At 45.2% G+C, this 17,413-nt stretch overlaps 1 protein-coding gene across 1 annotated transcript; it reads right to left on the bottom strand.

Moving 5' to 3' along the window:
* On the bottom strand, positions 1-15,892 carry LOC143279399 (uncharacterized). The gene is made up of 4 exons (XM_076583440.1): positions 15,679-15,892; positions 7,918-8,424; positions 2,811-2,996; positions 1-1,456 (listed from the first exon to the last, which is right to left on the bottom strand). Exons 1-4 carry the CDS (start codon positions 15,818-15,820, stop codon positions 1,239-1,241), a joined length of 1,053 nt encoding a protein of 350 aa, XP_076439555.1. The 5' UTR covers positions 15,821-15,892; the 3' UTR covers positions 1-1,238.
* Positions 15,893-17,413: the final 1,521 nt, after the last annotated feature.

Raw genomic sequence — 17,413 nt, 5'->3', positions numbered from 1 at the left:
AGAGAGAGAAACTCAAGACACCAATTAGCGTACAATGAAAATAATTTCTACGTTTTCGCGTACAATGAAAATAATTTCTGCGTTTTCTTCGCAATTGTGTGTTTTCCCGTGTTAACAGACAGCATTACAAGACTTCTTTTTTTTTCATCATTGTTCGTCTTCGTTAGGGCACGGAGAGAGAGAAGACACAGCAAGTTAACAAAGCCAGAGACCAATCCTGAAAGAAAAACGTTAACACACGTGCGCACACAATGACAAAGTTTTGCTGGGATTTTCGCGGCAAGCTGTAAGAAAGCAAAAACAGTACTGTGATAACTCTCTCTCTCTCTCTCTCTCTCTCTCTCTCTCTCTCCCTTTTCTCTCTGTCCGCTGGCCGGAAAAATATATATTTTACCTGAAATCAACACTCCTCCACCTCGTTTCCAACACGACGGGTGCAATAGCCGAGTGGTTAAAGCTTTAGACTTTCAATCTGAGGGTCCCAGGTTCGAATCTCGGTAGCGGCGCCTGGTGGGTAAAATGTGGAGATTTTTTCGATCTCCCAGGTCAACTTATGTGCAGACCTGCTTGTGCCTGAACCCCCTTCGTGTGTACACGCAAGTAGAAGATCAAATACGCACGTTAAAGATCCTATAAACCATGTCAGAGGTCGGTGGGTTATGGAAACAAGAACATGCACAGCATGCACCCCCCGAAAACGGAGTGTGGTTGCCTACATGACGAGGTTAAAAACGGTCATACACGCAAAAGCCCACTCGTACACATACTGTTCGAGTGAACATGGGTGTTGCAGACCACGAACGAAGGAGAAGTTTCCAACACAACATCTTACCCTACTTTCCTCTTAGCTTATTCAACTTGTGTGTGTGTGTGTGTGTGTGAGCGCGTGTGTGTGTGTATGTATGTGGTGATACGCTTGCTTTTGTATGGTATGTCGTACATGAATGCGTAAGCTTATACCTATAATTATGTGCATGTGAGTGTTTGTTGTAAACGCAACGGGCTCATTGTCCGGGAGGCATGAGCGTCAGTCGAAATTATTATTATTATTGTTGTTATTATTATTACTATTATAGGTCGTGGAGGTGGTAGTGTTGTTGTATTTTTTCGGCCATTGCTATATCTTGCTTCATCTTTTTTCTTTCTTTTTTTTCTTTTTCAGTTTTTCTTTTCACGGGATTAGTGGTAGTGGAGTTGAGCTTAAAGGCCTCTTGGCTTGGCCATGTTGCTCAGTTGGTTTACAGGGTTTTCTGACAGAGGAAGTTATAGGAGTTGCTGGAGCAGGGGACGTCATTCCACTTGAACCAGTAGAACCAGGCCATGGTGACGCACTGCTCCGACCCGCCACTTGGTTCGCCGCTGGCCCAGTTGAAGTAGGTGACGTCACTTCCGTCCCTCCACAGGAAGCTTCCGGTTTGCACCGAGGCACCTATGCACACGTGCTGCGACCTGGTGACTGTCACGGAAAGACACACAGATACACGGACTGTAAGTTCCACAATCCATGTTACTATAAAAACGAAACAACATTGCTTTTTTTTTTTTCTTCTTTTTCTTTCTTTCTTCCTGACTTTCGATACAAAAATTTTATAGGCACAAACGTGTTTCGGAAGACAACATACTTTGGGCATTCAATTATGAAATGGGACTCATCCCCAATCACAGCCATATTACAGAACTTATATAACTGCAGTTCTCGTGGTGCACCACTAAGTCTCCCGGTTTCTATTTCCAGCTTATGATTTCAAAACATATCTTCACAAAAAGCAATCAAAGTACATCAGAAGCAACTTTGGATATCTATAAAAGAACAAAGCTCACCCTCAAATATAATATCAGTTACAACAGGTGTTCAATAACGAAAATTTTCAATACGCAATTTTGCAATTATAGTAAGACAGTATTCGGTTTAATCCAAGCAGGTTGCTTTGGACTTTCCCCATTTTGAATAACAGCCCATTGGTAGGATAAATGTTGTGTAAAAAATAAATAAATAAATAAAAACATCCCCCAGCAGGTCCCCTAGTCTACGTTTTAAGGTTGAACTTTTTGGCAATATTCACACCCTTCAAATATCAGGGGGGGGGGGGGAAGGGGGGGTAAAAAATGGCCCAGAGGATATAAACTGGCCTTCGCTGAACTATTCCCCTGGTATAAAGAGGCCCAGACTAGTTTTTATCGGGGTAAATTCTGGAGCAGGCCAGTTTATACGGGGGCCCTACTCAAGACGGGGTTGGATGTGGCAGACTACACCAGGAGTAACTCCTTAGCGTCCACAGAATGACTGCCCTCTACCCTCTGCTTCATCATCCTCTGTATGTGTGTATCTATCAAAGTTATTAACGCTACATTATATAACATGCGCTTGGTCACGCGTGCACGTCTGTATGCGCATTTGCGATCATCTGTGTGCGCATTCGTGTGTACGTGAACAAAAGTTCCGCACCTGCGCGCGTGTATGTGTATGTGTTTTCGCGCATGGTATGCGCGTGCACACTATTGTGAGCTTGCGCTCGTGTGTGCGAGTGTGTGTGTGCGACTACGTGCTTTTGTTCGCCTCAGTGTGTGTGTGTGTGTGTGTGTGCGCGCGCGCGCGTGCGCGCGGGCGCGCATGTTTCATTATTACTGGGGAACACTAAACTGGCAAGAGACTGGTAAGGGAGGGTGATTTATGCTTGTTTTACTAAACGTTTCCAGACAACTATTCCTTCCTCGCGACTGCGTTCCACACTTCACTTGATGTTTAAGAGGGTCATCGTCATTGTCATTCCATGTTCTGCGTTCTGCACCAAGCCTACTGGCTGACTGACCATTGGAGCCTCGCAGGAACTGGTAGAGGTGTGTGGAGACTGCCTGGTCGTTGACCTTGACCAGCGAGGTGCCGGTACTGTTGCACGTGCTCTCTGCCTGGTCCCAAAACGAGGGCACGGAGTAGTACTTGTAGCACAGCGCTAAGGGTCGGTACAACACGTAGCCCTCCGTGGTCGGACAGTCGGCTGTGAAGGAGTTAATGAGTAACTGCATGAACAAGCACAGCAGCTTACTTTTTTTTTTTTTAAAGGTATTTATCAGAACGAACGAATGAAGTGTGCGTTGTCATTTATTGTTACATAAACCATTGCTGAATGAATGGAAGGACAGGTACACGGATGGATGGATGGATGACTGAATGAATGAATGCCACACGACATTTTCTTCATCATTGTCATATCATATGACATGTGGATTGAACGAACGAATGAATAAATGAACGAATTAATAAATAAATGAATGGAAGAGGAAAGGAAAAAAATGAACAAAGGAAAAAAGTAATGAATGACGATTGAATGAATTTAGTAAATGAGTGAATGAATAGCATAGACAATTCTTACTTATTGTCAGGTTATATTCAATGATATCTGAACGAATGATCCAACGAGTGAATGAATGAACGAACGAGGGAACCAATGACTTAGTGAACGTATGGGTAGTAGACTGTGCGCTTGCCATTTATTTTCAAACTAATGTTGTTGAATGAATGAATGAATGAAAATGAATTGGTGAATTAATGGAAGCATTAGCAGTATATAATGTTGTTTGCTTGTTGTTGTTGTTTTTTCTGATTATCTATAATTTTGTTTAAATGAAGAAACGAAAAAATGAATGAATCAGTGAACAAACGGCATTGTGCAGTTGCCATCTATTGTCACACAAACAATGATGTACAAATGAATGACTTGATAGATGGGTGGAAGCACAGATGGATGAATAAATGGATCAACTGATGAGTGAATGAATACCACAACACATCGTTCAATCACTATCTGGTTATATCCAGTGTTATCTGACTGACAGGACGAATCAGTGACTGAACAGTACATTCTGTTCTTTCTATTAATTTTCATATTTCATACGAGAGGCGCTCATTGTTTACCCGAACAGAAAAAAGTACGGGAATAATAGAATCATAAATTACGCTGTCAAATAGAACAATGACATTAAAGCCATGATGTCGAATATCATTGTTCCTAGATCCTGTTCTGCCCAGGAGGCAAAATATGGAGTAACGGAGATGTCCCTCCTTCATGTAACGTGGTTCTTTTACAGCGTGATTTTCGTGCCATGATCCATCATGACTGCTACCAAGAAACATCGTTCAGTGAAAGCTTTTTTCACTCTGTTACATTGCTTTAGCATGAAATCTCTGCTGTTTGAACTGATTCAAAGAATTCAAGTTTGGAATTTCAACGCTCGAAGATGATGACCGTTGTGGTCGTTCAGTAACCGTCATCACTTCACAGAAGGTATCCAAAGTAAGGTCAGTGGTTGAGGAGAATCCAAGAATTACCCATGATAGAGCAGAGAATACACTGAACATTTCATCGAGAAGTGTCTACATCATTTTCTATGATCACCATGGCTTTGGGAACAGTTGTGCCCGTTGGGTCCCTCATAAATGGAATGATGAACAAAAGAAAGTAAGTTTTTATTGGAGCACACACATACAAAAAGAAAAAAAAAAGACTGAGGAAGATGGAATCGCGTTTGCGGGAACATCGTAAACAGAGGCGAGGTGTGGGTATTTCAGTGTGATCCCGAAACAAAGCAACAGTTAGCTGTCTGGGTATTTCCGGGTAAGATTCCACACTTAAAACTTACAAAAATCAAGGAGCGCAGACAAACAAATGGTGGTGTACTTCTTATTCAAAAACCGACCACGTAGCCACCAAACCTCTTCAGGACAGAAAGACAAACTGATAGATAAACCACTGCCTACCTACAGTATCTATGGCATGATACAGACAAACTGTTAGATCAACCACTGCCTACCTAAAGTATCTAAGGCATGATACAGACAGACTGGTATGTCAACCACTGCCTACCCAAAGTATCTATGGCATGATAATAACAGACTGGTATGTCAACCACTGCCTACCTAAAGTATCTATGGCATGATACATACAGACTGGTATGTCAACCACTGCCTACCCAAAGTATCTATGGCATGATACAGACAGACTGGTATGTCAACCACTGCCCTACCCGAAGTATCTAAGGCATGATACAGACAGACTGGTATGTCAACCACTGCCTACCTAATGCATCTAAGGCATGATCCAGACAGACTGGTATGCCAACCACTGCCTACCTAAAGTATCTAAGGCATGATACAGACAGACTGGTATGTCAACCACTGCCTACCTAAAGTATCTATGGCATGATACATACAGACTGGTATGTCAACCACTGCCTACCCAAAGTATCTATGGCATGATACAGACAGACTGGTATGTCAACCACTGCCTACCTAAAGTATCTATGGCATGATACAGACAGACTGGTATGCCAACCACTGCCTACCTAAAGTATCTAAGGCATGATACATACAGACTGGTATGCCAACCACTGCCTACCTAAAGTATCTAAGGCATGATACAGACAGACTGGTATGCCAACCACTGCCTACCTAAAGTATCTAAGGCATGATACAGACTGGTATGTCAACCACTGCCTACCTAAAGTATCTAAGGCATGATACATACAGACTGGTATGTCAACCACTGCCTACCTAAAGTATCTAAGGCATGATACAGACTGGTATGTCAACCACTGCCTACCTAAAGTATCTATGGCATGATAATAACAGACTGGTATGCCAACCACTGCATACCTAAAGTATCTAAGGCATGATACAGACAGACTGGTATGTCAACCACTGCCTACCTAAAGTATCTAAGGCATGATACAGACAGACTGGTATGTCAACCACTGCCTACCTAAAGTATCTAAGGCATGATACAGACAGACTGGTATGCCAACCACTGCCTACCTAAAGTATCTAAGGCATGATACATACAGACTGGTATGCCAACCACTGCCTACCTAAAGTATCTAAGGCATGATAATAACAGACTGGTATGCCAACCACTGCATACCTAAAGTATCTAAGGCATGATACAGACTGGTATGTCAACCACTGTCTACCTAAAGTATCTAAGGCATGATACATACAGACTGGTATGCCAACCACTGCCTACCTAAAGTATCTAAGGCATGATACAGACAGACTGGTATGTCAACCACTGCATACCTAAAGTATCTAAGGCATGATACAGACTGGTATGTCAACCACTGTCTACCTAAAGTATCTAAGGCATGATACAGACAGACTGGTATGTCAACCACTGCCTACCCAAAGTATCTATGGCATGATACAGACAGACTGGTATGCCAACCACTGCCTACCTAAAGTATCTAAGGCATGATAATAACAGACTGGTATGCCAACCACTGCATACCTAAAGTATCTAAGGCATGATACAGACTGGTATGTCAACCACTGTCTACCTAAAGTATCTAAGGCATGATACAGACAGACTGGTATGCCAACCACTGCCTACCTAAAGTATCTAAGGCATGATACAGACAGACTGGTATGTCAACCACTGCCTACCTAAAGTATCTAAGGCATGATACAGACAGACTGGTATGTCAACCACTGCCTTCCTGAAGTATCTATGGCATGATACAGACAGACTGGTATGTCAACCACTGCCTACCTAAAGTATCTATGGCATGATACAGACAGACTGGTATGTCAAACGCTGCCTTCCTGAAGTATCTAAGGCATGATACAGACAGACTGGTATGTCAACCACTGCCTTCCTGAAGTATCTAAGGCATGATACAGACAGACTGGTATGTCAACCACTGCCTTCCTGAAGTATCTATGGCATGATACAGACGGCGTCCCCGCATCAGAAACCTGGTGTCACCTACTGCATCATGACAATACCAGTGCACACACTGCAGCAGCAAGAATTGACTTTCTGATGGAAAACAGTGTACTGTTGTTATCGTTATCCCCAATATTCCCTCGATTTGTCCCTTTGTGATTGGTTCCTATTCCCTTTTGTCAAGCAACAGCAAAGAAGAAGGCAGTTCCAGAGCGCCCAAGATGCTTGAACTTTCATCGAGGTTATTTTGGGGATAACTTAACTGATCAGCTTCGTTGGATGCCATGGACACGTGGTAGGATACCTTGATAAGGAGGAATACTGATTTCATGTAACTACGCCTTCATGGCTGCGTTCAGTTGTTTATCGAGCGTCCCTCAATGTTCTACCGAACAAAGGAACAAAGGAAGTGTTGATCTTCTGTACAGCTGCCATTTATTGCTAGACAAATTAAAGTTAAATGATTATTATCACTATCATCATTATCATTACTACCACAACCATTATCAGCATTATCATTAGCCTCATAATCATCGTATTGACGGGCGCAATAGCCGAATGGTGAAAGCGTTGGACTTTCAATCTGAGGGTCCCGGGTTCGAATCTCGGTGATGGCGCCTGGTGGGTAAAGGGTGGAGATTTTTCCGATCTCCCAGGTCAACATGTGTGCAGAGCTGCTGGTGCCTGAACCCCTTTCGTGTGTATATGCACGCAGAAGATCAAATACGCACGTTAAAGATCCTGTTATCCATGACAGCGTTCGGTGGGTTATGGAAACAACAACATACCCAGCATGCACACCCCCGAAAATGGTGTATGGCTGCCTATATGGCGGGGCAAATAAGCAAAACGGTCATGCACATAAAAAGTTACATGTCTGTCTGAGAGTGTATGTGTGCGTGCCTGAAATCTGACTGAATGACACAGAAAACGAACGATGAGCGCTCAGTGGCAGCCGTCAGTCGGCTCTACCCATGTTGGCAGACTGTTGTGCAAAAGACCCCGTATTTGTAAAGTGTTCAGAGCTTGGTCTCTGACCGAGGATAGGCGTTATATAAGTATCCATATCAATCAATCAATCATAATGATCGTCAGCATCAACAACAACAACGTCATCATCATTATCATGATCATCACCACCATCATCAAAACTAGCATCATTCTTTGTTTCGTCCGCTTCTTCCTCCTCCTCCACCTTCACCTTGACTGATGACCCAGTAGGTGGTCCCGGGCAGGGCGGAGGCCTCCTCGGGTCCCGGGAAGACGATGGAGTGCATGAGGCACTGCTGGCCCCTCTGGTCGTGGAAGAAGGAGGAGCAGGTCTCCAGGTCCACACAGGCCAGGGCGCATTCGGTGGGGGTCCTCACCGGGCTCTTCTGTCTCACCAGCGTGTTCTCCATGGGGCCTGCGTCCGTCTTCACCACCTTGTCGTCCATGAACGACTTCCGGTGGAACTTGAAGTGGCGAGTCCCTCCTGATGCTGCTGCTGATGAAGTCGCTGGGAGAAGGAGTGGGACGATGAGGAAGGCTGCCCAGCATGGGAAGAGGAGGAAGAGAGGGCTGTGGATGGGGAGGAGGGAGAACTGGGTGGTGGTGGCGGGGGCTTTAGGCATGACTGCTTGATGCTGGTTGAGAAGCGGGTCTTCTTGAACGTCTCTTTCCTCTCGAGGTTCTTTGACAGCTGTGGTTATGGTAGTGGCTGTTGCGGCTGTTTTGGGAATGGAAATGATAGAATCAGCGACAAAGGCAGCAACGGTTAAAGCACGTAGAATAGTAGTAGTAATATGAATAGCAGTAGCAGTGGTGGTAGAATATGTAGGAGAGGAGGAGTAGCAGCATTAACAGTAAAAACTGCAGCAGTATCGTCAAAACTATGTGATATAGTAGTAGTGGCAGTATTAACAGTAGTAGTAATTGTAAAAGGAAGAGAAGAAGCACCACCACCAGCAAAATTACGTTGTAATAGTAGTAGTAGTAGTAGTAGTAGCAGTAGTTACAGCAGCAGCAAAAGTACGTAGTAGTAATTGTTGTAGTAGTAGTTGTTGTAGCAACAGAAGCAGCAGCAGCAGCAAAAATACGCGTAGTTTTGTAGGAGTGGCAGAAGTAGTAGGGATAAGTGGAGTCTGGTCTGGAGAAGGCGGTGCAAAAGTAATGGGTCTCTAGTTGTTGACCTCTTTTGGGAAAGCGCTGCTTGGAGAGGGCCCAGAAAAGCTGGTCGAATGTAGACGGTTGGGCAGGGTTCTCTCACCACATCAGTACAGGTTCTTTTCAAGTCTTTATTGAGGACGGGGAACGTATCGGGACATGGGTAACGGGAACAGGAGAGCGGGGAGGGTTAAAGGGCAAGGGACTGTACTCGTACAAAGGGGGAAATAAATAAATAAGTAAATGGATACCCCTATCAAGTTGACAGAGGCCCACACACAATGCTGTTGCCTTTTCCCTTTTCCAGCGAACTGAGAACTGATGAAATTACCGTTACTGGTTCTACAAGGAAAGGTAGGAGAACTCACTTCGTAAAAACATACCAAGATGCAGCATGTCCACCCAACATGAATATTATTTTGCACGTAAAGTAATCACGCTAAAGCTAACACGGACCCGAACGTGCATACTCTCTCTCTCTCTCTCTCTCTCTCTCTCTCTCTCTCTCTCTTCTCTTCTCTCTGCGGGGCAAAGAGAACGTGCATACTCTTCTCTCTCTCTCTCTCTCTCTCTCTCTCCCCTCTCTCTCTCTCTGCGGGGCAAAGAGAACGTGCATACACTCTCTCTCTCTCTCTCTCTCTCTCTCTCTCTCTCTCTCTCCTCCCTCTCTCTCTCTCTCTCTCTCCTCTCTCTCTCTCTCTCTCTCTCTCTGCGGGGCAAAGAGAACGTGCATACTCTCTCTCTCTCTCTCTCTCTCTCTCTCTCTCTCTCTCTCTCTCTCTCTTTGCGGGGCAAAGAGAACAATTTCACCCTGTTACACGAACACCGCTTGTCTCACCCTCACCTGGTTCGATAGTCGCGCCCATCGGGTCTCTCACTCAAGAGAGAGAGAGAGAAAAAAAACAGAACAAAGAAAACAAAAATGCTTAAAAAGTAGCAAGCTGGAACGTTTGCACATTGCAAGACCGACGACAGCGAATGACCACAGAGACGCACAGCTCTTGTGGCCAGAGAGCTCGCCAGGCTTGATATTGACATCGCACCCCTTGGTGAAGCGCGATTTGCTGATCAAGGCTCCCTTTCAGAGCATTAGTTGGTAACACCCTTCACTGGTCTGGAAAAAAGGAGGGGGGTGAAGGGAAGGTGGGTACGGGGAGGGAGGTGTGGGGGGAGCAGACTTTCAGATGTGGGCTTCATGATAAAGAACTGCATTGCCAGCAAACTCCAAAGCCTCCAGTTGGACATTCTGACGGGCCTCATGTCTCTACGATTCCCGTCACGTGAGGACCAGTCTGTCACAGTCAAAGTGTATATGTTCCTACATTACAAACGGATCCTTCTATGAAAGAAGCTTTCTGTACATATATGCGTTGTTTTTTCATGTGCAGGTGTATGTTATTACGCACTGTTGTGCATGAATTGTTTCATTTGAGGTGTTTTGAGCCCATTATATGGGGAGTCTGCGCTACGTAAGTACTAACTATTAGTTTTGGTATTATTACAGGGTTGAAACTCCTTCTTCAGAAAGGCAAGCAGAGAAGTTCCTTATTATAGGCGACTTCAATGCCAGGGCAGGCACATTCTTAAATGTATGGCCAAGTGTCTTTGGCCCTCATGGGGTGGGCAACTGAAATGAAAATGGAAGGCTGCTCCTAGAGCTGTGTGCAGAGATAGGACTGAGCATCACCAACCCCTTTTTCCACAAGAAAGTTCGGTTTAAAACAACATGGCGATACCCACGCTCCGAACATTCTCACAGGCTGGATTAAATCCTTGTGCGCCAAAAGGATGCGTCAAATGTCCCACAAACTCGTGTCATGCCTAGACCACCGGCTGGTCAGAGCCAAACTACGACTGATCGTCAAGCCACCACCAAAAATGAAAGGGCCTCAAATCAAGAAACTGAAGGTGGGGAGACTCGTTGGGCTGAAGGAGGTGTTTCAGAACAAACTAGAAGAGTATCTGAACAACACTAGTGTTGACATGTTAGAGGAGGATTGACATCTTGAGTCACAATGACAGCAGTTGTAGAGCGTTCTCCAGGAGACAACTGCCGTAGTATCAGGTTACACAACAACGAAGAATAAAGACTGGTTTGATGGAAATGATTCTCAGATTCAGGACCTACCCCAAAGGAAACGCGCCATGAAAGAACTCTCGCCAAGCCAGATGATCAGGCGGTCATAGGCGCTTACAGGAATGCATACCATACTGTGCAGCACAAGCTGAGACAAATGCTAACAAGTGGTGGGTATCACTAGCAGAGCAATATGTAGACACTGTCAACACCTTTCCTTGCTATGAGGCGCTGCGCTGAGTATATGGCCCAGCCCATCAAGTGCAGGCACCTGTCCGATCATTCAACAGCACTGGCCTTCTTCTTGACAAGAAAGCTGTCCACCACCGTTGGACAGAGCACTACGTAAACCTCTTGGGGGACAAACGCCAGATGCAAAAAGTATGCTGAGAGAGTCTGTTTTCTGTGCGTGTTGAATGTATCGTTCGCACGAAGCTGGTAAAAATAGACGTGCGACTGTTTGCCATTTGAAAATGTTGTAATGTGACAAGAGCAGGGCGATGGACAAGCAGCATGCCGCAAAGGAAAACGGGACCGTTCATCAACTGACCTTGACCCGGAAGTTGATGCTATGCGCTCAGTTTATGGGAATGGAAGCCACCTCAAACTTCCACCAAATATACACTGTGCCCGTTCTACAGACCCTGGGGATGCCACTAAGCTTGTCGTTTATCGCAGGCCTGGTTTCTGGACCCTTCTCCATCCTCATCCTCCCTGTCCTCAGCTGGCTCATCGACTTTTGGCAACCGGTATCCAAACAGACCCTGGGGATGCTGTGTCTCCTTGTGGCCAATGGTGTGCACCTGATACACCTGATGAACTACAACGGTACTGTTCGCAACGAAACTGGCTCTGACGATGCACCGACGCTTGCTGTCTGCCAGTGAACTCGGGAAGGAGCTGGGTGGTTCTGGCCAGGACTGGAACAACTACGTCGTCTTCACAGAGTCTGAAGGAACAAGCTCCACAGCGAATGGTTCAGGGGATGCGTTTGACTCTGACGGTCCAACAGTACCTGCCAAGGCAGGACTTGGAATGCATGGATCTCAGCTTCGATTTTTCCAACTGCTTCGTCAAGGCCCTCCTGGTCACGTGCAGTGCGCGCGCGGAGCACACGTCCTTGATGACGACGGCGGTGGTGATGGGGGCAGTAGGGGGAGTGATCAATGCAGCTCTGGGGGCTGTGAATCTTCCCCTGCTGCTGGGCCTGAGTTCTATACACGGGGCCAAGCTGACCATACAGATCAGTGTCCAGGGTATTGTGCTCGTCCTGTTGGTCGTCCTCGGGTTTCTCTCTGCTCTGATCAGCAGCCGTAAACAACTTAGCCAGCTCCAGGTAAACCAGAGTGAAAGCATCTCCACAAAACACTGCGAAACGACCAAGAATCATACAGGCGTAAAGGGACTCCCAGAAAATGGCACTGCCACTTACGAAGACATCGTGTCTTCAGCGCCTGATGGTGCTCCAAACACCAACCACCCCATGGGTGATATATCTAAGAACAGACTCCGACCTTTCGCAGGAGGCAGCAACTGTCTGGGTCAATCTGTCAATCTGGAGGAGGAGGAGGTGGAAGAGGATCTGTCGTCCATGACTGAAGATCGTCCTCTCCTGGAAGACGACATTGTGGACAAGGAAGAGGTGGATGGAGACCACGGGACATCACTGCCTGATTACGGCGCAACAGAATCTGCTGCCCACGGTCACAGGAGAACATCCGTTGAAAAACCCGCTGGAGATGCTGGAGGTCTGATTAACTCTGGAAAGGCTGAGTCAGGGTGTCTGTCCTGGCTGCAGAACCCAAATGTCAGGATCGCCTTCGTCTGCATCACGACGTTCTTCAATGCTGATGTCGTGATGATGTATGCGATGACCGTGTCTGACTGTGGGTAAAACGATGTATGGGGGAGACCCGAGAGCAGCGCCTGTGTCGGACAGTGTCAGCAGATACCACGAAAGAATGAAGACGGCATCCTGGGCCCCGCTGCTCCATTTCTGCACCTACCTCGTCAGCAGCATCCTTCATCCCAGAATCCTGGCCTGTCTGGGTTTCCGTGCGGAGTTCCTGTTCCTGCAGTTGCTGATGGTGATCGCCATGGTAACGGTGGCTTTGACCTCTCGACTAGAGGCCGTCTTTGTGCTGAGCACGGTGGCCGGAGTGCATCGCACGTGCTCTTTTAGCATGCCCTATGCCGTCACCAACGACATCGCTCAGAGCATAGTCAGCAAAGGTACCGGCAAGAGTCCCGTGGGCCTGGCCCTGTCCCTGGTGGCCTCCTGCACGCCCCTGTCCTACTGCCTGCTCTTCACCTGGGTGGGCGCCGTGGAGGACCTCACCAGGGACGTCTCCGCCCCGCTGTGGCCGGGGACCGGATTCGCTTTCCTCAGCGTTGTCGCCTTCCTTTTCGTTGGCAAAGTGTAGAATTGTTGGGGGGGCGGGCGGGGGAGGGCTTTTAAGTTCCGATACAATGGGGAGGTTGTGCACACGCTTTCGTCGGGAACATTTCGTAGGGACTCCCCGCGGGTTATTTTTAGCGAGAACCGCGTGAGTATGCGCGTCTCCATTGCCGGTTTTTCTTGGCCACAGAAATACTAAAATATCTCAGCGGAAATTGCTTGACGATGTGATCGAACTCTGCCGAAAAGTTGTCCGAAGAAAGGCACCTCACACCCAAAAAAGTTATTTACGGTGATGGGATGCCCATGACGTCACATGACCTTTTTTTTGTCTCTCTGCAAGCGACGAAATGCTCCCGGCGCGGGCGTGAGCACAGCCTCCCTTTTTCGTTGGCAAAGTGTAGAATTGTTAATTGGGAGGCTGATAAGTTTTAAAAAGGAAAAAAAGATTTGGAGATACACACACACACACACACACACACACACACACACACACAGATGTATATATATATATATATAGAGAGAGAGAGAGAGAGAATATGGTAAAAACTTAATCATGTCCAATGTTATCACTGAATAACGTAGATCTGGAATGCGAACCTCACCATACATGACTGTGTTGGAATGGTTTGAATGGGCAAAGGTACAGATTGCTTTTGTTGTTGTTGTTGTTTTTCAAATTTTGAAATGTAAATTACACAATGATGAGAGAGGGACAGAGAGATTTGTTATCAGCAGTTGTTGACATTAACAAGTTTGATCTATCGTGGTGGCTGCCCAATTGAATTACTGATTTATTGATTAGGTGGGTTGTCTGTTGAACAGAATAAATGATTTGGTCCATTTGAATTACTGATTTATTAATTAGGTGGGTTGTCTGTTGAAACATAATAAACGGTTTTGTTCATTATCATAAAAAAATATAAATAAATAAATAAATAAATAAATAAAGTATGCTGAAAGAGAGAGAGAGAGAGAGAGAGAGGACTTGTTCTACAAGATTTCCGCGACGTTGTCACTGTATTGTATTGTATTGTATTGTATTACTCTTTTTTGTCATAAAATATTTCTCTATGTGAAATACGGGCTGCTCTCCCCAGGAAAAGCGCGTCGCTACACCGAGAGCGCCACCCTTTTTTTTTTTTTTTTTTTTTTTCTTTTTTTCTTTTTTTTTCTTTGTTTCTGCCTGCAATTTTGTTTGTTTTGTTATCGAAGTGGATTTTTCTACATAATTTTGCCAGGGACAATCCTTTTGTTGCCGTGGGTTCTTTTACGTGCGCTAAGTGCATGCTGCACACTGGACCTCGGTTTATCGTCTCATCCGAATGACGAGCGTCCAGACCACCACTCAAGGTCTAGTGGAGGGGGAGAAAATACTGGTGACTATGGGATTCGAATCAGTGCACTCAGATTCTCTCGCTTCGTAGGCGGACGCGTTATCACTATGCCAAAACTTTCTATGTACAAAAACAAAGGAAAGAAATCAGTCCACTCAAATTAAAGAGGGGCACATTGCTGTCTGTAGCAGGGAAGAAACTTGCCAGAGTCATCTTGGACAGAGTCCTGCCCACGGTTGCTAAGGAAAACCTTGAAAACCACTATGGCTTTAGAGCAAACTGGGGAATAGCAGATGTGATCTTTGTTTTGGGACAAATAGTAGTAATCTAAATCTTTATCCCCGACATATTTGTGAACGAATAGATCTCATTTAACGTGTGTTCACCAAGTATGCATAAAACTTATATAACAACACCGCAATTGCAAGAAAATATAATAACAATTTACTACATCCAGTAGGTATATCACACAAATTTTGCGATTGACCGGTTAATGATTAAATAAGAAGAAGAAGCTTAAAACGGGAGATTTATCTCGAAAGTCTCAACTTATTTTTCTGTTGAACGGGAAGATATCCAGAAACAGGCAGTTAGAAGAAAAAAAAAAGGAAATTTCTTCTGCATCAGGCTGACGAATTAACATTTTTTTGTTGTTCTATATTTTTTCTCCTTAGTTTTAAATCTCACTCGGTGTATCAAACTTACAATATGTCTTGCTCTAACAAAACGATCGCACAGTCACCACAAATAACACTTAAAAAAGAAACCTACATACAGAGAGAGAGAGAGAGAAGAACTCAATTATGTTGAACAACCAACATGTAACACCAATACAAAGGAAACCAACAACCGAAGAAAATAAGCCAGTTATCCTTGTCCAACCAAAATATTGCTAAAAACAGAGAGAGACAGAGAGAGAGAGAGAAAGAGAGAGAGAAGAAAGAAACGAATTCAATAACAACGATCGTTTCATCATACAAGTTTTGAGATCGTAACAATACTAACCGTTGACAATGCCACACAACCGGAACTCCCGGAGAAAAGAAGCAGACTGGAAGCTATGTGACACAAATCTCTCAGACCTGTCAGCAGTGTTTCTGTGAGTGGTGCCAGACCAGACCTGCACAGACTGGGTGTCTGTGGGCATCAGACTGTTCTCTTCTTCTCGTGACCACCCGGCCCACCACCCGTATCGCCTCAGAACCGCTGATTGGTGGAGACACGCACCCACCACACAAGCACAAGGTGTTCAGATATATTGCAACGATACGCACCAGAGAAAGGACAAGAAATTGTGGACACGCCACTCTCTCTCTCTCTCTTGAAAAATCAATTTCCCGTGCCCTGTTGTCAGCCAAGCGTTTGTGACGTCGTTTTTCGGAAGGAAAGTTGATTCCATTTTCAGCATTTGATAGAAGGCTATAACTGCTGCTGTTCTGGAATTTCAGATTGGTTCTCATGTCGCGAGAGTGTCAGTTTCGATTTCTCAAAGGGGCGTCACTGCGTTCGGACAAATCCATATGCGCTACACTACATCTGCTAGGCGGAAACCTGACAGCAGCATAACCCGACACGCTAGTCAGGCCTTAAGTGTATGCATAAATATTTCTATTTACCTACCAATCAGAGTGGATTTTTTTCTACATATTTTTACCAGAGGAGAGAACTTTTATTGTCATGGGTTCCTTCTCCTGAGCGCGCCAAGTGTGTGGTGCACATGGGACTTCGGTTTATCACCTCATCCGAATGGCTAGACGCTCAGTTTGTTTTTTCCAGTCAAACTTTGGAGAAAAGGCGAATGCAGGGTTCGAACTCAGACCCTCAGGGCCACTGTAATGGCAGATTAGCGTCTTTCCCATTCTGCCACCACCTTCCTCCCTCGTAGAAAACAAAAGGTCATAATTTATGGACAAATGGTTAATCTCCTCACTCTTTTTCTCCCCCCCCCCCTGCCCCCCCCCCCCCCCCCCCCCCTCATCCTTCCTATTCCTTTATCTTCGCTTTTTTTCCGTTTCTGTCTCTTTTTTTTCTTCTTCTTCTTTCTCTTTCTTGGGGATGCCGGTGGCTCCTTTGGTGTAAATAGTATCCACACCTGAATATTCTGTGCCAGAAATTTCTGAGCTATCACCCTCTTTATCTCTGGCTTTTTCCTTTTCTTTCTGTCGTCTCTTTCTTTTCTGTTTTGCTCGTGTGTGTTTGATTGTTTTGTGGGTTTTTTGTGTTTTTTTGTTTGTTTGTTTGTTTTTTTGTTTTTTTATCATTCAGTTCTTTTGGGGTTATATTTTGAAATTTGTCCCTTTGTATTTGGAACATTGGGTTTGTTCCTCTGGGTTAATTTGTTTCTGTGGATTTGTTCCCCTCTGCCTGTTCCTCTGGGTTTGTTTTATTGGATCTGTTCCTCTGGATTTGATTCTGTGTGTGTGTGTGTGTGTGTGTGTGTGTGTGTGTGTGTGTGCATATAAACTGTGTGTCTGTAGTGTAAATACTCTTAAAGATCGCGCGCGCGCGCGCGTGTGTGTGTGTGTGTGTGTGTGTGTGTGTGTGTGCTTCAAATGCGCTCTTGAGATTCTTTATGCCGACAAGGTAATCATGCGTGTGAGCGTGTATACGTGCATTGGGTTGGTTTGTAATCTGGATCTCTTTGTTCACTTTCTTTCCTATTCACTTTTCGTGTGTGACAGCCTGATGTTGCGTATTCAATGCTACTGGCTTGTGTTCATCCTTGTGCACATGTACCCTG

This window comes from Babylonia areolata, chromosome 2, assembly GCF_041734735.1.
Source record: "Babylonia areolata isolate BAREFJ2019XMU chromosome 2, ASM4173473v1, whole genome shotgun sequence".
NCBI lineage: Eukaryota > Metazoa > Mollusca > Gastropoda > Neogastropoda > Buccinidae > Babylonia > Babylonia areolata.
The sequence above is the reverse complement of the archived record's forward strand: the minus strand, read 5'-3'. Positions and strand labels throughout refer to the sequence as shown.